Here is a 23,451-nt window from a genome sequence, read left to right on the forward strand (position 1 = left end):
CAGGTCATTTATAAAAATGACAAACAGCAGTGGCCCCAAAACAGATCCTTGTGGCACACCACTAGTAACTGGACTCCAGTCTGAACATTTCCCATCAACCACCCTTTGTCTTCTTCCAGCTAGCCAATTTTTGATCCAAACTGCTAAATCACCCTGAATCCCATGCCTCCGTATTTTCTGCAGTAGCCTACCGTGGGGAACCTTATCAAACTCTTTACTGAAATCCATATACACATCAACTGCTTTACCCTCATCCACCTGTTTGGTCACCTTCTCAAAGAACTCAATAAGGTTTGTGAGGCACAACCTACCCTTCACAAAACCGTGTTGACTATCTCTAATCAAATTATCCCTTTCCAGATGATTGATTATACATCCTATCTCTTATAAACCTTTCCAAGATTTTGCCCACAACAGAAGTAAGGCTCACTGGTCTATGGTTACCGGGGTTGTCTCTACTTCCCTTCTTGAACAAGGGGTCAACATTTGCTATCCTCCAGTCTTCTGGCACTATTCGTGCAGACAAAGATGACTTAAAGATCAAAGCCAATGGCTCAGCAATCTCCTCCCTTGCTTCCCATAGAATCCTAGGAGAGAAATCCCATCCGGCTCAGGGGACTTATCTATTTTCACACTTTCCAGAATTGCTAACACCTCCTTATGAACCTCAAGTCCTTCTAGTCGAGTAGCCTGAATCTCAGTACTCTCCTCGACAACATTGTCTTTTTCCTGTGTGAATACTGATGAAAAATATTCATTTAGCACCTCTCCTATCTCCTTGAACTTCAAGCACAACTTCCCACTACTGTCCTTGACTGACCCTACTTTTACCCTAGTCATTCGTTTATTCCTGACATATCTATAGAAAGCTTTAGGGTTATCCTTGATCCTACCTGCCAAAGACTTCTCATGTCACCCTCCTGGCTCTTCTTAGCTCTCTCTTTAGGTCCTTCCTAGCTAACTTGTAACTCTTGAGCGCCCTAACTGAACCTTCATGTCTCATCTTTACATAAGCCTCCTTCTTCCTCTTGACAAGTGTTTCGACTGCTTTAGTAAAACACTGTTCCCTTGCTCGACTACTTCCTCCCTGCCTGACAGGTACATACTTATCAAGGATACGCAGTAGCTGTTCCTTGAACAAGCTCCACATTTCCATTGTGCCCATCCCCTGCAGTTTTCCTCTCCATCCGATGCATCCTAAGTCTTGCCTCGTTGCATCATAATTGCCTTTCCCCCAGATATAACTTTTGCCCTGCGGTATATACCTATCCCTTTCCATCACTAAAGTAAACGTAATTGAATTGTGGTCACTATCACCAAAGTGCTCACCTACCTCCAAATCTAACTCCCTGTCCTGGTTCATTACCCAGTACCAAATCCAAAATGGCCTCGCCTCTCGTTGGCCTATCTGCATACTGTGTCAGGAAACCCTCCTGCACATATTGGACAAAAACGGACCCATCTAAAGTACTCGAACTATAGCGTTTCCAGTCAATATTTGGAAAGTTAAAGTCCCCCATAACAACTACCCTGTTGCTTTCGCTCCTATCCAGAATCATCTTTGCAATCCTTTCCTCTACATTTCTGGAACTTTTCAGAGGCCTATAGAAAACCCCTAACAGGGTGACCTCTCTTTTCCTGTTTCGAACCTCAGCCCATACTACCTCAGTAGACGAGTCCTCATCAAACGTCCTTTCTGCCACCGTAATACTGTCCTTGACTAACAATGCCACCCCCTCCCCCTCTTTTACCACCTTCCCTGAGCTTACTGAAATATCTAAACCCCGGCACCTGCAACAACCATTCCTGTCCCTGCTCTATCCATGTCTCCAAAATGGCCACAACATCAAAGTCCCATGTACCAACCCATGCCGCAAGTTCACCCACCTTATTCCGGATGCTCCTAGCATTGAAGCAGACACACTTTAAACCACCTTCCTGCCTGCACACTCCTGCAACTCTGAAACCTTACTCATGACTACTCTCAACCTCCTGTATACTGGAGCTACAATTCAGGTTCCCAAGCCCCTGCTGGACTAGTTTAAACCCTGCCGAAGAGCATTAGCAAATTTCCCCCCCAGGATATTGGTACCCCTCTGGTCCAGGTGTAGACCAACCCATTTGTAGAGGTGCCACCGACTCCAGAATGAGCCCCAATTATCCATAAATCCGAAACCCTCCCTCCTGCACCATCCCTGTAGCAACGTGTTCAACTCCTCTCTCTCCCTATTCCTCGTCTCGCTAGCACGTGGCACGGGTAACAACCCGGAGATAATAACTCTGTTTGTCCTAGATCTAAGTTTCCACCCTAGCTCCCTGAATTCCTGCCTTACATCCTTATCCCTTTTCCTACCCATGCCGTTATTACCTATGTGGACCACGACTTGGGGCTGCTCCCCCTCCCCCATAAGGATCCCGAAAACACGATCCGAGACATCACGGACCCTGGCACCTGGGAGGCAACACATACAAAAAAATCCCAACAGCCCTCCTCAAACCAGTCCCAATCCTTTGTCCTTGATGAAGGCCTCAGCCTGCTCTGGCATATCAAAATAGTGATCCTTCGAGCCCAGCGTGACTCTGAGCCTCACTGGATACACAACCCTGAACCTCACACCCTTATTGTACAGTAGCTCCTTCGCCTTTTGAAAGGCCACCCACTGCTTCGTCAGTTCGGTACCAATGTCCTGGTAGATGCACACTGTGCCCGTCCCAATCGCTGTTCCTACTCTTCTTGGCCCACTCCAGCACCCGCTCCTTCCTCTGTTAATTTTGAAATTGGACGATCACTGCCTGTGGTAGCTTGTTCGGCCACGACTTCTGCCACAGAGTCTGATGTGCCCTGTCCAATTCTGGAGTGGAGAACACTTCATCCCCTCCCACCAATCAAAAACACATTTCCAAGAAGTACTCTGTTGGTCTCAGGGCCCTCAACACCCTCCGGAATTCCACCACTCTGGGGTTCATGCGTCTCGACCCGTTATCCAGATCTTCAACTTTGGCATTCAGGCCCTTATTGCTGTCAGTCACGAGCAGTATCTCAGCTTCCAACGAGGCAAGTTGATACTCGTGCCTCTCCCTCCACGCCCTTCAGTATCTGCCCTTATTCCTTCACAGCCATGATCATCTTGCCTAGCTATTCCTATGTCAGGCCTAACACCTCCTCAATAGTGGCTTTTCAAAAAAAAACATTTTTATCAGGGTATTTGCAAGTTTTTTTAATAATAACAATAACAGCGACATAAACATGGCACAAAAAATATTTCCACCCCATCACAATCTTCCCACATAAAACAACAATCCGGCCCTCTCCCCCATCCTCCCCTTGGAATTCTGCTTCTGCTGACATTTAAATTTTCCCCAAGAAAGTCGACGAACAGCTGCCACCTCCGGGTGAACCCAACCATTGACCCGCTTAAGGCGAACTTTATTTTCTCGAGACTGAGAAACCCAGCCATGTCACTAACCCAGGTCTCTACACTCGGGGGCTTGGAGTCCCTCCACATTAATAAGAGCCGTCTCCGGGCTACCAGGGAGGCAAAGGCCAAGATGTCGCCCTCTTTCGCCCCCTGAACTCCCGGCTCTTCCGATACTCCAAAGTTTGCCACCTCCGGACTCGGCACCACCCACGTTTTAAGTACTGTGGACATTGCCTTAGCGAAACCCTGCCAAAACCCTCCAAGCTTCGGGCATGCCCAAAACATGTGGACATGGTTTGCTGGGCTTCTCGCGTACCTGTCCTCTACCCCAAAAAACTTGCTCATCCGGACCACCGTCTGGTGTGCCCGGTGGACTACCTTGAATTGGATCAGGCTAAGCCTGGCACATGATGAGGATGTATTAACCCTGCTTAGGGCATCCGCCCACAGACTCGCCTCGATCTCTCCTCCTCGCTTGTTTTCCCACTTGTCCTTAAGCTCCTCCACTGGAGTTTCCACCGATTCCAACAGTTCCTGGTTAAAATCTGATACCTTCCCCTCTCCCACCCAGGTACTGGAGACTACTCTGACCTGTATCCCCCGTGGCGTCAGCAGCGAGAAGGCCAGAACCTGCCTTCTCAAGAAGTCTCGCACCTGCAAATACCTAAACCCATTCCCTGCTGGCAATTCAAATTTATCCTCCAAGGCTTTCAAGCAGGGGAAGCTCAGTCTATAAATAGATCCCCCATCCTCCTAATTCCTGCCCGTTGCCATCTCCGGAACCCACCATCCAGCCTGCCCAGTACAAACAGATGGTTATTATAAATTGGGGTCCAAATCGATGCTCCCTCCACTCTCTTGTATCTCTTCCACTGCCCACAGATTCTCAGAGCCGCCACGACCACCGGACTTGTGGAGTATCGGGCTAGCAGGAACGGAAGAGGTGCCGTTATCAGTGCTCCAAAACTTGTGTCTTAACATGACGCCGCCTCCATCCGCTCCCACACCGACCCCTCCCCCATTACCCACTTTCTAATCATGGCTATATTAGTCACCCAGTAGCAATTGCAAAAGTTCAGCAGCGCCAATCCCGCCCCCCCCCCCCCCCCCCAAACTACGTTCCAGCGACACTTTCTTCACTCGCGAGGTTTTACCCGCCCACACAAAGCCCAAAATAACCTTATTCACCCGCTTGAAAAGGGTCCTCGGGACAAAGATGGGGAGGCACTGAAAGACAAACAAAAATCTGGGGAGGACCGTCATTTTCACAGTCTGTACCCTCCCCGTCAGTGATAGCGGGAGCATGTCCCATCTCTTAAAGTTCTCTTTCATTTGTTCTACGAGCCAGGATAGGTTTAACTTGTGCAATGCCTCCCATTCCCGGTCACTTGGATTCCTAGATATCAAAAGCTCCTTCCTACCATTCTAAACGGCAGATCTCCCAGTCTCTCCTCCTGCCCTCTTGCTTGGATCTCACTTTTCCCCCATGTTCAATTTATACCCCGAGAAATTAGCAAATTCCCCGAGGATCTGCATACTCATAAATCACCCCCTAGCCTTCCTCAGCTGTTCCACCACTTTCCCTGTAGTCAACAGCCTAAACGCCGTTTCCCCCCGCTGCTCCCTCAGTAGCCCGAGTCCGGGACCTTAGAGTATCTCCTGTCCACCTGGAGTATCTCCTCAACTAACCTATCCCGCGCAGCCCATTCCGCCTTTTCTCTGTGGGCCCATATAGAGATTAATTTTCCTCTGACCACTGCCCTCAAAGCTTCCCAAACCGTTGCTGCAGAGACCTCCCCCGTATCATTTGTTTCCAGGTAGTTTTGGCTGGACTTGTTCACCCGCCCACAGATCGCTTCATCTGCTAACAACCCCACATCCAGTCTCCATAGCGGGCGTTGTCCTTTCTCCAAACTAACCCGTAGATCCACCCAATATGGGGCATGATCCGACACTGCGATTGCCGAGTACTCAGTATCCACCACCCCCAGTATTAGAGCCCTGTTCAGAACAAAAAAGTCGATGCGCGAGTATACCTTATGGACATGGGAAAAGGAGGAAAACTCCTTCGCCCTTGGCCATGCAAACCTCCATGGGTCTACTCCCCCCATCTGTTCCATAAACCCCTTCAATTCCTTTGCTGCGGCTAGCACCATCCCCATCCTGGATTTTGACCGGTCCAATTCCGGATCAATGACTGTATTAAAATCTGCCCCATTATCAAGTTGTGACTCTATGTCTGGGATCTTACCTAATACCCACCTCATGAATTCCATACAATTCCAAATCAGAGCATATACGTCCACGAGTACCTCCCGCACCCGCTCCAGCTTCCAACTCACCATGTAACCCCCGGTGTCTGACACGATTCTCCCTGCCTCAAATTTATTGATCAAGATCGCAATCGCCCCTGGTCTTTGAGTCCAGCCCGGCGTGGAATATTTAGCCAACCCACCCCTTACTCAATCTAGTCTGGTCTATAGCCTTTCGGTGCGTCTCTTGTAACATTGCTACATCCGCCTTCAGCCCCCTCAAATGCGCAGCCTTCAACCCTGTAACGTTCCATGTAATCAGCCTGGTCTGGGGGCTTCTCTCTCGGTTTCCCTCCCCCCTTCCCCCGCCCACTAGCCATCACCCTTTTTAGGCCAGCCTCCAACTCTCGCGCCCCCAGCCTCCTCGAGACCCCCCCTCGGGCATTTGCCGTCCCCGACCTCCCATTTGTCCCCTCGTAACAGTTCCTCCCCCGTCAGCAAAGCAGCTCCACCCCCCTGTAACAGCACCAGAAACCCAACCTCCCGATATCAAGGTCCAGCTTAACACCTGCTCGCCCCCCACTGTGCTTCCATGAGTCAGCTGACTAGACGGACTTGATAGCTCCCACCCATGGCACCAATCAGTCTGTCTCCCTATTGCTCTCTCCCCTCTCCCCCCACTTGGACAAACATGTTCAAAGCATCACATTCCCCAGTAAACAAACATCAGAAAAAAGTGAAAATAAACAACCACAGAAACCACCCCCCCTCCAACCAGCTCCCAGTAAGACCAAGTTAACTTTAGCCATCGAAACAGCCCCTTATTGCACATAACACTACTTATTCAAACCAGCACAAAAGGGATTTTCAACAAATCGCCACTACAATACTCTCCAACGATTCAGTGTCTTTAGTTCGCATCCATTCTTTTTTCCTTAATGAAAGTCAATACATCAACTGGTGTTTCGAAGTAAAAATCCCGTTCCTCATATGACCCACAGATGGGCTGGGTACAACATCCCGAACTTCACCCCCTTTTAAAGAGGGCCGTTTTTGCCCGATTACTCTTGCTCTTGGTCAAATCTACACCTAATCTTGATAAATGCACAGTTCACAATTCTCCCACCTGCTGCTCAGTTCTTTCTTGGCCCACTGCAGAGTATGTTTCTTGTCCAGGAATCGGTGCAAACGTACCACCATCGCCCTCGGCGGCTCGCTCGCTCGGGGCTTCTTCGCGAGGGCTCTGTGCGCTCTATCCACGTCCAGGGGCCGAGGGAACACCTCAGTCCCCATCAACTTCTCCAGCAGGAGGGCAGCACGGTGGCGCAGTGGGTTAGCACTGCTGCCTCACGGCGCCGAGGTCCCAGGTTCGATCCCGGCTCTGGGTCACTGTCCATGTGGAGTTTGCACGGGTTTCGCCCCCACACCCCAAAGATGTGCAGGGTCGGTGGATTGGCCATGCTAAATTGCCCCTTAATTGGGAAAAATGAATTGGGCCTCCTGGACCTGTTCTCCAGGTCCTCCAGCTTCTCCTGCATTCTTTTCTGGCGATCATTCATCATCTCCACCTTGGTCTCCAGCCCGGTTAGGTATTCCTCATGCTCGGACACCTTTTTCACCACCTCCTGGATCACAGGTCCGTGAATTTCTTGATTCTGCACCACCTAATCAATTGAAGCCTTGATCGGGTCAGGCGTGTCCTTCTTAAGCTTGGCGAAGTAATCTTCGAAAAACTTCACCAGCTGCTCCGTCGACCACTGTGCCCTGCTTCTCCACCATGCTTTCCCGCGTTGCCAGCTCTGTTCGCGTCTTCCTTGTAGAACTGTGTCTTCTGACACAGCCACTTATGGTCCAATTCTCCATACACTGGAGGGGGATTTCTCCTCACTGGCTCACTCTTCACCGATTTATCCAATAAAATCGGGGGAAAACGGGAGAAAAAAGGTCCAAAAGTCCATCACAGGCGGGAGCTATCAAATGTGCAACCTACTCCTCCATGGCTGCCACCGGAAGTCCTCAAGAGTGGCTTTGATCGACTCTTTAATCTCCTTCCCTTATTGCTCAAATTGACCATTCATCTGCCTGCCAAACTTCTCCAACTCCTATGCCATTACCCCAGCCAGCATCTCTGACATGGGTGCAGCCGCCTCTGCCATATTTTCTCCCCCAGATTCCTTTGTCGGGCTAGGAGCCAGGGATTTGTTTCCCGTGGCATTTTTCGTTGAGGCTGGTGACATTACTCTGTCGCCTTGCAGTTCTCCAGACCAAACTATTGGGGCAGAACCCAAAATTCCCAGACATAAAATGGGCAAAAGGTATCAAAATACCACGGCCCTGGCAGGCACCATCTTTCGTGCGACCTGCATTCGCATGCCGTCACCGGAAGTCCTATTGACCTCTTTCCGAATCCGTTTGTATTCTCTCATCATCTTCTCCTCGTTTGTCCACAGGCTGTGTATTGCCATTTAGTTGTAATTTTGCCTTCAGTTCTTTAATCATCCATGGTCTGTCATGACTGGCCAGTTTGCCCTTTTTAAATGGGATGTCAAATGTATTGGACAACACTCCAAACATTTCTGTTTATTCACATGCGTCAGTAAATACTTCCTAGTTCTATTCTCATCCCTTAAAATCAAATTACTTTGGTCTTTGTCTTATGCCATTTTGAATCTTTAACAAACCCAATAGTGTGTTATAGCTACAGCTAGACATTCTTCTATAATTACTGGACTGATCATTTCTAGTTCATTCCTCATAACTAGATCTAACAATGTTCATACTCTAGATAAGAAAGAGTACTGCTCAAAACCCCAATCCTATACCCTTTTTTGCTACTTTCTGCCAGTTCAGGAGTGGATAAAATGATCCCGGATTCTTATTCTATGCCTTTTATTCATTTCACATTTATGTTCAAATATTTCTTCAACTTCCTTTCAATGATTAGTCTGCAGTATATCCATTTCAGCATGACATATTTCTTCCAATCTTTTATTTCACTCTATATGGATCCAATGCAGTTTATAATCTGGGGCATTGTAATTAGGATTCTGTAGCATTAAAAAGATTTAAAAGGCAGTATCTTGTAGTGAACCTTTGAACTGTTACCGTTTGAATAGCCTAAAATGCTGAGCTGATAAGTGTGCAACCATCAGATGTTGTTTTTCGTAGTACCTCAGGGAAGATGGTGGCAGAGTTGTAAAATCAGGAGACTAGTAATCCAGGCCTTGTGAAATGTTTTTTTTTGGAATAAATTTATTTTTACCCAATTATTTATTTTTTTCCCCAATTAGGGGGCAATTTAGTGTTGCCAACCCACTTAACCTGCACATCTTTGGGTTGGAGGGTGAACCCACGCAGACATGGAGAGAATGTGCAAACTCCACACAGACAGTGACCCGGGGCCGGGATCAAACCCGGGTCCTCAGCATCGTAGGCAGCAGTGCTAACCACTGCACCACAGTGCCACCCCATAGAATTTAAAATTCAATTAATAAAATTGAATCTCAGTAATAGTGACGATGAAACATGCAATCTGCTATTGTTAGAGTTGATGTTTAAAATGTTAAATAATTTTCTTTTAATAAAATTTGTTTAGAAAATAAGCAAATCCTATTTCTTATAATATCACTCTTGGAACAAATCGATCTTTCCGTACCATCTTAAAACTTAAAAAGTCCTGGTCCAGTCTCAGCCACTGTTGAGAGCTGACTAGGCGCTGTAACATGCTAAGCTAGAGGATTATGGTTGCACAATGCAGGGTACCACCTAGGCTGAAAATTGCAAAAACTAAAAAGGCAATTTATATAGTGCTGGATCACACCAAGCTTAGCTTTTAAAGACCTGAGGATTGCAAGACAGGTAAATGAAAAGATTGGGAGTATTTGTTGTCCAGTTTGGGCAGTATTTTTCTTTCACATGGCAAACCTATTTGATGCAAATATAGGAGTTTCAGAAGGTAATCCCATCACTCATATTGTGAAAAACCGGTCAGCAAGGATGTGTTTTGGAAAAGAATGCATTAAATACAGTGGGATCAGTCTTGATTTCAGAGCAATGTAGAAGCAAGGAAGAACATTATATGAGGAGGCAAATCTGAAATTTAAGAAACACCAGCCATTAGAGTTGCGATAAAGAGACCAGGGCCTAATGCTTCAAAAATGGACTTATATCCAGCCCAGTTGTGCAAGAGGTGCTCAAGGAGTTTCCTCCTACAGAGCAGTATTCCAAGTCTCATATAATCAAGATGTACCAAGAATTATAATTTACCTGATCTTCACTGTTTGAATCGCCTGAATGATCATCGTTCTCTTCCACAGCTGGACCATTCAGTGCTGGTCTATTTTCTTGACGCTGTTGAAATTCATTGAAGGGGACAGACATGAGCAATGAACAACCGAAGTTCAAATTAATATAATAAATAAATACATGTAAAACAAAAAGAGCACTAACCTGCTGGGGAAAGGGGACTTGAATTCGTCCTTCTAGTATGTTATCAGTGGTGATTTCTATGGAACGCGTTAGCTGTAGATCCTGGAGGACCAGATGATATGGAACCTGGGGAAACATCTCTTGGATCTGATGAGCCTGTAGGTAATAATGGTGCAATAATTACACTCGAGAAAGGCAACATATTCCTGTAATTCTGCCTTAACCCCTCACCACCGACAACAAATCTACCAATTTAATACAAAAGGAGGATAATATTTGGATGGTATTTCCAAGTGCAAATAATTAAAGTTATTTTCAATTAATAGTGCCAGCAAGAAAGCTGCAAAATCTGTCAAGTTTATAGAGAATCAAACAAATCATGAGAGGCTCAATAAAGATAGAAGTAAGCAGGCCACATTTGACGACATTAGTGGCCTCATCACAGTAGGGAAATCGGTGCTTCCAGAAATAGTCAGAGTGGAATACTCCGCGATAGTCATCTGCGACCACACTTCACATTACATGGATGTGAGGTTGGAGACGGGCCGTGCCCATGCCCCCACATAGAGTTTGGAAACGGACCTCTTGGCCGACAAGGTCGTCTGCCAGAAAACATCACAGGCCACATTACTAACAGCCAGAATGGGGAAGTCTCACCTTCCACATTCTGGGAGGCACTGAAGGTGGTGATTAGAGGAGACAGGGAAGAGAGGGTGGCCAGGCAGCAACTGATCGACTCCTTCCTGGAATTCGACAGAAGGTACTCCGAGGCCTCGACTGTAGAGCTTCTGGCGGAGACGGAAAAGCTACAAATGGACTTTAACCTGCTATCGACCAGGAAGGCAGTGTACCAACTTCGCCAGACATGGGGGACCTTTTATGAACATGGAGAATACTAGCCGCCTGCTGGCTCCCCAGCTGAAAACACAGCAGCCACGAGGGAAAGAGCCTAGGTAAAGAAAAGCAGAGGTGGACTGGTAGCCGAACCAAAAAAGGCCAACCAAGCATTTGAGGTTCCTCGATGGACTGGATATACCGGTCTTGAGGGACGGTAGACAGTAGACAGAGGGAGCTGGAAGCACCAATAGGACTGTGTGAGGTCATGGAGAATATCAACTCCATGCAGGCAAGGAAGGCGCCGGAGCCGGATGGATCCCTGGCAGACTCCTACATAATATTTGCACCCGCTCTTGTCCTGCATCTACAGGGGATGTTCGCAGACTTGTTAGTGAGGGGTACCCTGTCTCCAACGCAAACACAGGCTGATACCCAAAAAAGACAAAGACCCGATGGATTGCAGATCATATCAACCAGCTTCGCTGCTGAACGCAGATGTGAAAATACTCACGACGGTCCTGGCCAAGAGACTGGAGAACTGCGTACCAGAAGTGGTTGCAGAGAACCAGACGGGCTTTGTCAAGGGTAGACTGCCAACTGCGAACATCAGGCGGCTGCTGAACGTAATACTGACCCCATCCGGGGAGAGAACACCAGGGGACACAGAAAAGGCCTTAGACAGAGTCAAATAGAAGTACTTAATGGAGATACTGGAGCGGTTTGGGCTGGGAACAGGTTTCACCACGTGGGTGAAACTCCTACACAATGCCCCAAGGACCAACACCACCAGCTCTGAATACGCATAGGCACCAGGCAGGGATGTTCACTGTTCCAACTCCTGTTCGCCATGGCAAGTGAATCTCTGGCGATCGCCCTGCGAGATGCGAGAAGCTGGAAGTGTATCCGAAGAGGAGGTAGAGAGCAGAGTCTCACTCTATTTGGATAATCTGCTTCTCTACATCTCGGACCCGCAGAACGGCTTAAAGAAAATAATGAAGCTCCTGGAAGAGTTTGGGGCCTTCTCGGGCTACAAACTCAACTTGGCAAATGTGAGGTTTTCCCCGTGAACCCAAACGGGGGAAGGACAGAGCTGGAATGTCTTCCATTTCAACAAATTTGCGGATCCAGATAGCCCACGATTGGACACAGATCCACAAGTGGAATCTGGCCAGTTTGGTGGAGGAAGTTAAAAAGGACCTGCAGAGATGGGATGCACCCTCACTTTCCCTGGCAGGGAGGGTGCAAGCAATCACGAAGAATGTACTGCCAAGGTTCCTCTTCCTGTTTAGATCCATACCGATCTTCAGCCCCAAGGCCTTTTTCCAAAGAATAGATAAAATTATTATGAATCAGAGACTTTTACATTGGGGTCAAACTCGCGGCCTTAGAAGAGCTGACAGAGAGACTGGAACAACCGAACAGACAGGAACTCCAACATTACAAATTGAAAACTTTCTCCGCGAGGAGACAACGAGGTACCCTAGAGCCCCGAGAGACACAAAGTTAGAGGAGCTACTGGATGCAAACAGTATGAAAAGAGGGAACAGCGGGAACATATATGGACGATTTTTCCTGACTTTTAGAAGGGACGAGAGCACTACTGGGCAGAGCAAAGCAGAATTGGGAGGAAGAACTAGGGACGGAAGTAGTGTGGGGGCAAACTCGCCGGGTGGGGCTGCCCCCATCAGTGTACACGCTGTCCGAGGTGATGGTGGTGGAGTTTCAGTGGCAATTCGTTAAGCATTTTGAGCAGCATGGTAAGGAGATAATGGGATGGAAAAGCTCTAACAGTTGGTGGACGATAGGTTGGCCACGATACAGGAGGCTCTTGGAAAGATGTGGACGGTGGTGCTGGAGCATGGAGAGGCGTTGAAGAGGGTGGAGGAGGCACAGTGACCAGCTCGCCTCGATGGGAGGAGCAGCTGCGGAAGGTGGAGGAAAGTAAGGAGGAAGGTGGAGGAAAGGGCTGAGAGCCAAAGTGGAGGACCTAGAGAACAGGTCACGGTGGCAGAATCTTCAGATCATGGGACTGCCAGAGGGATTGGAGGCCGACAAGAGTACTTTTCGGAGCTGTTTGCCAAGTTGTTGAGGGAGGGGAGCACCTCCCTCTTTGCTGTATAGGACTCATTGGTCGCTCCGGCCGAAGCCAAAGGCAAATGATCCACCAAGAGCTGTGGTAGACTGTTTTCACAGCTATCAGATCAAGGATAAGAGATGGGCCAAGCAGAATCAATAGGCGAGGTGGGAAGGCAGAGATATTCACATATACCAGGATCTCACAGTGGAGCTGGCAAGATGGCGGGTATCGTTTAACAGGGCAAAGGCAGCGCTCTATAAGTGTAATGCGTGATTCGATGTGGTCCACCTGGCCATTCAGATATGAGGGAGTTCTTGGAGGGGCTGGAGTGTGCTAAAGTAGGAAAGCAAGAGAGGGCGGGTTGGAGGAGCCAGTGGGGATTGAGGAGGTTCGGACAGCGATAGGGAAAATGCAAATGAGTAAAGCACTGGGGCCAGATGGACGCAGTGACTAAGGGGGCACTCCCAGAAACAATGGCACAGGCATCCATTTCGCTGTTGCTATAAAACAATAAGGACCCGGTGGAGTGTGGGCCCTATTGGCATCCCTGTTAAATGTGGATGCCAAGATTCTTGCCAAAGTGTTGCCACTTAGGTTGGACGAGTGCCTTCCAGGGGTGGTTAGGGAGGATCAGGCGGAGTTTGTAACGGGTAAGCAGTTGTCCTCGAATATGCAAAGCTTGTCGAAAAGGGCGGGGGGGGGGGGGGGGGGGGGAAGAGAGATGAAGTGGTGGTGCTGGATGCGGAGAAGGCATCTGATCGAGTGGAATGGAATTATTTGTTTGCGGTGTTGAATCGGCTTGGGATTGAACACAATTTTGTGGCACAAGTCAAATTGTTATATAACGAACCAAAGGCGCGTGTTCATACAAATAAGGTGAACACGGGATATTTTCAGCTGCATTGAGGAATGTGACAGGGGTATCACGCCCCTTTTGTTTGCGCTGGCGATGGAGCCCTCGGCCATTGCGCTGTGCTGCTCGGATTTTGGGGGGGGGGCGGGGGGGCGGTTTAAGGTGCCCCTGTATGTTGACGGCCTTTTGTTGTACATTTCTAACCCGGGTCTCAGTGGGGGGATATATTGGGGCTGCTCAAGCAATTTAGGCTTTTTCAGGGGAGCTGGATTGGGGGTTTGCCATTTCATGTTACGACTACTCACTTCAGGTACGTGGAGGTGCAGCATGCGCGAGACCGGTTCCAGCTCGATGAATTGAAAAGATGAATATCCTGCCGCAGTTTTTATTTCAGTGCTTACCGGTCTTTATGCCAAAGGCATTTTTCATGGGGGCGTTTGAATTTTGTCGTTTGTATGGGCCGGTAGGGTGGCGAGGATTCGGAAAATGGTTCTTCAGAGAGGGCAACATGTCGGGAGGTTTGGTTCTTCCGAATCTGATGTATTACTATCGAGTGGCGAATGCAAAGTACGTGCAGGGCTGGGGGAGGGAGCCGGAGGAGATGTCGGTGAGGATGTAGGCAGACTCTTGTAGGGGGTTGGGGTTGCTGCCGCTGGCAGCGGAGGCGCTCCCGTTTGCCCCAGGGAAATACCCAGGTAGTCTGATGGTAGCCATGTTGAGGATATGGAGGCAATTTCGGCAGCATTTTAAGTTAGAGGCAGGATCGAAGCTGATGCAGGTTCGAGAATCATGTGTTTGAGCCGGTGGACTAGATGCTAGGTTTCAGGGGTGGAAGGAGGAAGAGGTGATTTAAGTGAAGGGCTTATTTTTGAAAGGCGGTTTGGGAGTTTGGAGGAGTTGACGGAGAAGTTTGGGATTCTGCGGGGATAGGCCTTTAGGTATATGCATGTGCAGGACTTTGCAAGGAAGGTTTTCCCGCCATTTCCGCTGCACCTCCTTCCTCGTTGTCAGTTGGGGGGGGGAGGGGGGGGAGGGGGTGTTGCCAGTGATGGGGTTAGAGGAGAAGATCATCTCGCCGACTTATGGGACGATTTTGGAGGAGGATATGCCGTTGCTGGAGGGGTTAGGGCCAAGTGGGAGAAGGACCTGGGGTGGCATTGGAGGAGGGGTTGTGGTGTGAGGTGTTGCGGAGGGTGAATGCCTCAACTTAGTGTGCGAGGCTGGAGTTAATACAGTTAAGGTGGGCACGAAGCACACCTGGCAAGGTTGTGGACGAGCCGGCTGTTTCAGTGGGTAGAGGATATTTGCGAGCGGTGTGGGAGGGGTCCGGCCAAGCATGTACATGTGTTTTGGTACTGCCCGACATTTTGGGGGTTGTTTTTCAGCACTTTGTCAGCGATCTTGTACTTGGATTTGGAGCACAGTCCTCTGGGGCCATATTTGGTTGGATTTGCCAGAACTGCAGACGGGAGTGGGGGCAGAAGCTCTGCCTTCGCCTCGCTCATTGTTCGCAGGCAGGTCCTACTAGGGTGGAGGTGATTGTCTCTGCCCAGCGACCCAGTTGGCTCGGGGTCCTGTATTTGGAGAAGGTTACGTCTACCGTGAGTGGAGCGATTGAGGGATTCCACAAGAGATGGAGTCTGTTTGTTCTTCACTTTAAAGAGCTGGTTACCACCAGCCGAGAGGGGGGAGAGGGGCTATTCCTGAGTTTATTGGGGTGTTGTTGGGAGATTGGGGTGGGGGTGTCCATTGTTCTTGTGCATTTTGTTTTATGCTTAAAGTGTTAAAAAGAGTAAACTTTTTTTAAAAAAATACTCCAAACACATTACTGATCGCTATGTGAGGAAATAAATAATGACAGAATACACTATATGCATTGTTGAAAAAATACATTTTACATAAGAGCATAAGAACATAAGAATTAGGAACAGGAGTAGGCCATCTGGCCCCGCGAGCCTGCTCCGCCATTTAATGAGATCATGGCGGATCTTTGTGGACTCAGCTCCACTCTCCGGCCCGTACACCATATCCCCGAATCCCTTTATTCTTTAGAAAGACATCTATCTTTTTCTTAAAAACGTTTAAAGAAGGAGCCTCAAGTACTTCACTGGGCAAGGAATTCCAGAGATTCACAACCCTTTGGGTGAAGAAGTTCCTCCTACACTCCGTCCTAAATCTACCTCCCCTTATTTTGAGGCTATGCCCCTAGTTCTGCTTTCCCCGACCAGTGGAAACAACCGGCCCGCATCTATCCTATCTATTCCCTTCATAATTTTATATGTTTCAATAAGATCCCCCCGCATCCTTCTAAACTCCAATGAGTACAGTCCCAGTCTACTCAACCTCTCGTCATAATCTAATCCCCTCAACTCTGGGATCAACCTAGTGAATCTCCTCTGCACTCCCTCCAGTGCCAATATGTCCTTTCTCAGGTAAGGAGACCAAAACTGAACACAATGCTCCAGATGCGGCCTCACCAACACCTTATACAAGGTTTGTTGAAGCTTTGTCTCACACTCAATCAGGAAAATCGCAGGAATACCAATGTCAGGGGAAACAACAAGTTTTTATTGGAAGAGAATTGTGTGAATACAGTCCAAGTCATTGCTTCCCCTCACATTGCTATACTTGCCTGAGTGCACGACCATTAAGCAGTGACAAAATGTTGTTTTCGTACTACCGAACGACCATTCAAATACCCAGTGTATTCTCTCATTTGACTTACCATAGCGTTGAGCTGAGAATTGTTCACCTGCGCAATGCCAAGAATATTTGTTGTATGCATTACTTCCACTGAGAAACTAGGCAGCCAACTGGCAATCCGAGATCCTGGAATGTATCAACAGCAATAATCAGGGTATCAAATTTATCAGAGCTCTTTGAGAATGTAACAAGCAGGGTGGTTAAAGGATAACTAATATAACTAAGGATAATTAATAAAAGGGGCAGCACGGTAGCATTGTGGATAGCACAATTGCTTCACAGCTCCAGGGTCCCAGGTTCGATTCCGGCTTGGGTCACTGTCTATGCGGAGTCTGCACATCCTCCCAGTGTGCGCGCGGGTTTCCTCCGGGTGCTCCGGTTTCCTCCCACAGTCCAAAGATGTGCAGGTTAGGTGGATTGGCCATGATAAATTGCCCTTAGTGTCCAAAATTGCCCTTAGTGTTGGGTGGGGTTACTGGGTTATGGGGATAGGGTGGAGGTGTTGATCTTGGGTAGGATGCTCTTTCCAAGTGCCGGTGCAGACTCGATGGGCCGAATGGCCTCCTTCTGCACTGTAAATTCTATGGTAAATTCTATGATAATACATATAGTGCATTTGAATTTCCAAAAGGCATCTGACAAAGGTGCCAAATAAAATATTACTGTACAAGAGTTCATGGTATTGGGGATGATATTTTACACAGATAGAGGATTGGCTAACAAATAGAAAAGTCATTTTCGAGGCCATTTTCAGGTTGGCAAAATGCAACTTAATGCAGTGCCACAGGGATCAAGGTTGAGGCCACAACAATGACTTGGACATGGGTAGAGACTGTGTCGTAGCCAAATTTGCTGATCATTTGGGTGGCATGGTGGCGCAGTGGTGAGCACTGCTGGCTCACACACCTAGGATCCAGATTCAATCCCGGGTCACTGTATGTTTGGAGTTTGCGCATTCTCCCAGTGTCTGCACGGTCTCACCCCCACAACCCAAAGATGTGTAGGGAGGTGGATTGTCCAGCCAACTTGCCCCTTAATTGGGGGGGGGAAATTAATTTGTTGATCCTACAAAGATACGAAGCAAAATAAGTTGTGAGAAGGGTACAAATGTCTGCAAAGGGATATGGGTAGGTTGAGTGAGCAAAAAGTGTCAGGTGGAGTATAATGTGAGAAAAAAGGAGATCATCCACTTCAGCAGAAAGAATAGAAAAGCAGATTATTTAAATGGAGACACACCGCAGAATGATGCAGTAATGAGAGATCTGGGTGTCCTTGTACAAAGAGTTTGCATTCAGGTACAGCAAGTAATTAAGATAAGTAGAATTCTGGCCCTTATTGTAAAGGGGATGGAAAACAAAAGTAAGGAAGCCTTGCTACAACTGTACAGAGGATTGGTGAGACCTCACTTGGAGTATCGTGTACTGGGATTTTCTCACCTTTCTTAAGGCCAGAAATACTTGCATTGTAAGCCGTTCAGAGAAGGATTACTCGATCAATTCTTGACATGAGGGGTTGTTTAATGAGGAACAGTTGTGCAGGTTGGGCCTTTTCTCAGTGGAGTTTAGAAGAATGAGAGCCAATGGTATTGAAATACAAGATACTGAGTGGCTTGACAGGGTAAACGCTGAGAGGATGTTTCCTCTTTGGGGGTATCTAAAGCGAAGAGGACCAGTTCAAAAATGAGGGACCTGCCATCTAAATGATGAGGAAGAATATCTTCTCCCAGAGAGTCATTAGTCTTCTGAATTCTCTTTGATAGAGAGCAGTGGCCGCAAGGTTGTTGAATATATTCAAGCACGAGAAGGGCGGCACAGTGGTTAGCACTGCTATTTCACGGCACCGAGGACCCTGGTTCAATCCCAGCCCCCGGTCACTGTCCGTGTTTGCGTGGGTCTCACCACCACAACCCAAAAATTGGATTGGATTGTCACGTGTACCGAGGTACTGTGAAAAATATAGTTCTGCGTGCAGCTCAAACAGATAATTCCGTAGATGAAAAGAAAATACACTATAAGGCAATCATAAAATACACAATGTAAATACATAGATACAGGTATCGGGCAAAGCATACGGAGTGCAGTACTACTCAGTCGAGAAGTCCATTAGTCCATAAGCGGGTTGTTTAGGAGTCTGGTAACAGCGGGGGAGAAGCTGTTTTTGAATCTGTTGGTGCGTGCTCTCAGACTTCTGCATCTCCTGCCCGATGGAAGAAGTTGGAAGAGCGAGTAAGCCGGGTGGTAGGGGTCTTTGATTATGCTTCCCACTTTCCCAAGGCAGCGGGATGTGCAGGGAGGGGGATTGGCCACACTAAATTGCCCTTTAATTGGAAAAACAGAATTTATTTTCAAAAATTATTCAAGTGCAAGCTTTGATCTCCAAGGCAGTCAAAGGTTATTGGAAGACAGGCAAGAAAATGGATTTACGGCCACAATCAGATCAGCCATTATCTTATCGAACACCAGAGCAGGCTCGATGGGCAATTTTCCTACTCCTGTTTCTCTTTCTTGTGATTTTATTCAGTTTTATGCTATTGTTATTTTTACAAGAGTGTAAAGTGCTTGTATCACACACAAGGCAGGAAGTAATTAACAGGCTACTGTAATACAAGAATAGAGTTGGGGTCCTGAGTTACTGAAGAGGTAACAGCACTTTTGTTTTAAAGCTATCATGACATGGTGATATTTCAAAAAAATGTGTTCATGGGACACGAGCATCACTGAGATCGGCATAATTTACTGTTGACCCCAATTGGTCTCAAGGTAATAGTGAGCTTCCTTCTTGAACCGCTGCAGTTCATATGGTGTACATACAAAACAGGGCTGTTAGGGTGGGGAATTCCAGGATTTTGACCCAGGGACAGTGAAATAATGGGGATATAATTCCAAGTCAGCATGCTCTGTAACTTGTACCATTGTTCTTCTAGGTGGTAGAGGTCACTGGTTTGGACGGTGCTATGAAAGGAGTCTTAATGAATTGCTGTGCTGCATTCTGTAGATGGCATACACTGCTGCTATTTCACACTGAAGGGAGTAAATGTAGTGGATGGGACGCCAATCATGTGGGCTGTTTCGTCTTGGATGGTATTGAGCTTCCTGAATGTTTATTGAACTCATCCAGGAAAGTGGAGTGTATCCATTGCACTCTTGACTTGTGCCTTGTAGCTGGTGGACAGGTTTTGGGGATTCTGGAGGGTAGTTACTCATTGTAGAATTACCAGCCTTGACCTGTTCACTATTTATATGACTGGTCTAGTTAAGTTTTAAATATGTATAAACAATATACAAGGAGACACACTTGCATTGCACTTGTGAACTTGGGTGTCACAGCTATATTACGACTGTTAGTATTGGTATGTGAGCACATTCAATCGGTGTACCAATCCTGTACTAATTGCCAATTGCTACCCATCTAATTGCCAATTGCTACCCATCTAAAACATTTGACCCAAAAAAATTTGAAAAATCACCATGTCACTATAATAGGAAATCATAGCTTTAAAACGAAAGTGTTGTTACCAATCACAATTTGCCTTGAGCAATCCCTTGCATAACAGAGACATGGCTCCCATGTAAATTATATGGATACAATATTATATGTAATTTTGAGTTCTATGCTAAAAACATATGTAGGAATCAGTGCTCAATTCAGATTGTCTCTACACTTGGGAAACAGATCTCTTAAGCACCTGCAGATCATGTTCTTGCCCAGGGTATTGGGAAGGAGGAGGAGATTAGGGCAGTCATTTGCTCCCCACAGTTCTGTCAACATTTCTGGCTCGTTGGCATTTCCAATACCGTAGGCAGTCTCATCCGCTCATTAACCTGGAATAGCATCCAGCCTTGCCTTCACAAATTTAACTTCTAATAGCCTACAACATCTTTAAAGCCTGTTCCAGTTCTTTCCCTCGAACATGTTCAATGTCCCCATCCAGCAGCAATTAATAGCCAAAAAAACCAACTTCCTTTCGGATTATTTTCCTGAACTTAAGTTGTAATTTTTGGTGAATGAAATGCAACTTCTAGAACTCCAATCTCCTAAATTACTACGTGGTAACTAAATAATTTTGCAGATATTGATGGATTTAAAAAAATGAATACATGCTTATTGTAAATGCTTATTAAACATGAGCAGCTTACCATCAAAATGGAAGAAGTGGTTGTGATGGTTAAGGTGTGGCCTGCCCTCCACAACTGGTACAGGCCCTATATTTTCATCAAGGGTGTCTCGCTGTCGGGGTTCGCCAGCACGGTTGTCTTCATTAATATTGAGCGACATTCTGCAGGTAGGACAAGAGGTGTCCTGCTCAAGCCAGGAACGTAGGCAGGAGCTGGTGATAAAGCCACATGTGAACAGTTAATTGGTACCAAAAAATCCCTCCAAAGAATATACAACCAATTCACCTTAGACATAAATGTGATAGATCCGGAGATATTAATGAATATCAAACTCAAATAGTCAACATAATCAGCATAGATTACATTAATGCACAATAATGAATGATCTTGTGTGCATTTAGAAGTAGCAAAATGCTCCATTTTAAAACAACAGAAGAAAAGGTTGAGGGAAAAAAGGACTTCTGGTTCATTAGTCTCATTCCGGTCGTGCCCTTATGAATATGGCATCCATCTGTGTTCTGCGCCCCCTTACCATTGTCTGATTCCATTGTTCTGCAGTTATTCCAAAATTTTAATACTCCAGGAAGGCTATGCCCAAATTCATGACATGTGGGGCCTGAATTTTTTTTAAATATAAATTTAAAGTACCCAATTCTATTTTTCCAATTAAGGGGCAATTTAGCATGGCCAATTCACCTACCCTACACATCTTTTTGGGTTGTGGAGTGAGACCCATACAGACATGAAGAGAATGTATAAACTCCCAGGGACAGGGACCCGGAGCTGGGATTGAACCCGGGTCCTCAGCGCCACGAGGCAGCAGTGCTAACCACTGGGCCACTATGTTGCCCCCTTGGGGCCTGAATTAAGGGGGTGACGACGGATTGAGGTAGATCAGAAATAAATCATTGAACAAGGAAACAAAGAGATTGCACTTTGCAAAGTTTTATCCACAGTTATAGTTTAAAAATCTGTCCAGCCCAATTTATTTACAATTATAAATGGTGGATAACATACTTATGAAAAAGATGGCCACAAGGGAGTTTACGTGCAGATTGCATTGAGTCCCAGCAGATGGCACAATCATCGTTGTTGGAAGCCAATTCTTCAGGTGTGGCAGCTGCAAACCTGTCAAAATAAAGAGTTAACGCATGGGATCAGTTTGTAAATCCTGGTCTATGCGACCAATATCCAACATTATTTTGGCCAAATTGTATACCTCAAAAGAAAACCACAGTAATAATGACAGCGCCTGCTCCACATTATTCCGCAGCTTTACCACATTGCATTATTAAAAATAAATTTTATTCAAAATGTTTACCAGCTGTTTATATTTGGACAAGGGAAGTGATGGGACTTTCACTCGAAATGAGGGCTCTTTGGGGTGTAAGTGGATATGTGGGGTTTGTGTGCTAAGAGGGGATTTCTGGGCTTTCTTAGGGCCGGGCAAGGAGGAAAGGACCTGGGCGGGGGCCTCCACGCTGGCCAGTTTAAACCGGCCAGTGAACGGGAGTGAGGTGGAGGGAGGGGCTGCGGCCATCGGAGCCTGTCAGAACAGGGTCCGAGTGGTCTAGCCGGGGTGGAAAGTTGGGGGGAAGGAACAGAGGTTGGGAGGAGGAGTTTTACAAGAGGCAGTGAACATACATACATACATCCCACGGAAGAATAAAAAGGCCACCCCTGCTTACTAATATTTCCTCGCCTTCGCTCTTCTACTGCCCTCTTTATGCTTGTAAACCTTCTACTTCCTTTCATTCCTGCAGTGGAACAACCAGCAAGTTGGAGAGGTGGTGTGTGGTTACAACGTTTGGGTATCATGTACGGTACTCTTTCAGAGGTTGGATGGCGTTGAGTTGAGTGGGATTGCGGGGGGGAAAGAGAGAGAGACTCTTATAGGTTAATGGTGAGCATGGGTGGTCCCGGACTCCTTTTTCTCCTTTGTTTTTTGTTTCCACCGTGGGAGGGTTTGTTTTATTGGATGCATATATTGACAGGTGGGCCGTTGTTTGGGGTGGGGGGGGGGGGGGGGGGAGGAGAGAGATGAGGCCGTTGTTATTGTTAAGGGGATTGATTTTGTATTTGTTACCGTTTACTGTCCGAGTGGGGTGTAAATTTTGAAGGAAAATGTGAAAATGGAGAATAAAAACATTTTAAAAATAACAACAAAAAAAATGTTTACCAGCTACCCTGCTACCAGTACTCAAATTTACTAGCTGAAAATAGCATACTGGATTGTATGCTAATGGGGACATGTACTTTCAACCTTCTCTTTCCTTGTTTGTTAAATCTGGGAGTCGGATTACAAAGTCCGAAATATGATCAAAGATCATGTGAAATCCAAAACATACATGTTGTAAATGCGGATGCAACATGCACAGAAAACATTCAAAATCTGGTGAATTAATTTTGAGTTTATATTGAATAAACCCCTGCAAGTTCCCCTCCAAGCTACATGTCATCCAGATTTGGAACTGTGCCCCTGCTCCTTCATTGTTGTTGGATCAAAGGTCTGGAACTCCCTTCCTAACAAAACGTTGGGTGTACCTACATTAGATGAACTTCAGTAGTTCAAGGTGGCTCATGGCCACCTTTTCAAGGGCAACTGCAGATGGGCAAATGCTGGCGTTGCCAGCAAAACATACATCCCACGGAAGAATAAAAAGGCCACCCCTGCTTACTAATATTTCCTCGCCTTCGCTCTTCTACTGCCCTCTTTATGCTTGTAAACCTTCTACTTCCTTTCATTCCTGCAGTGGAACAACCAGCA

General features: G+C 46.8%; 1 protein-coding gene across 1 annotated transcript in view; it reads right to left on the bottom strand.

The window, feature by feature from the left end:
- The window catches only part of amfra (autocrine motility factor receptor a), a 90,461-nt gene that overhangs the window by 18,136 nt on the left and 48,874 nt on the right, over positions 1-23,451 (bottom strand). The window contains exons 8-12 of the mRNA XM_072518535.1: positions 21,702-21,812; positions 20,706-20,896; positions 16,592-16,695; positions 10,121-10,255; positions 9,938-10,021 (exon numbers count right to left, since the gene is read on the bottom strand). Of these exons, the coding sequence (XP_072374636.1) occupies positions 9,938-10,021; positions 10,121-10,255; positions 16,592-16,695; positions 20,706-20,896; positions 21,702-21,812 (625 nt within the window). The remainder of the gene's footprint in view (positions 1-9,937; positions 10,022-10,120; positions 10,256-16,591; positions 16,696-20,705; positions 20,897-21,701; positions 21,813-23,451) is intronic.

This window comes from Scyliorhinus torazame, chromosome 10 (genome assembly GCF_047496885.1).
Source record: "Scyliorhinus torazame isolate Kashiwa2021f chromosome 10, sScyTor2.1, whole genome shotgun sequence".
Taxonomy (NCBI): domain Eukaryota; kingdom Metazoa; phylum Chordata; class Chondrichthyes; order Carcharhiniformes; family Scyliorhinidae; genus Scyliorhinus; species Scyliorhinus torazame.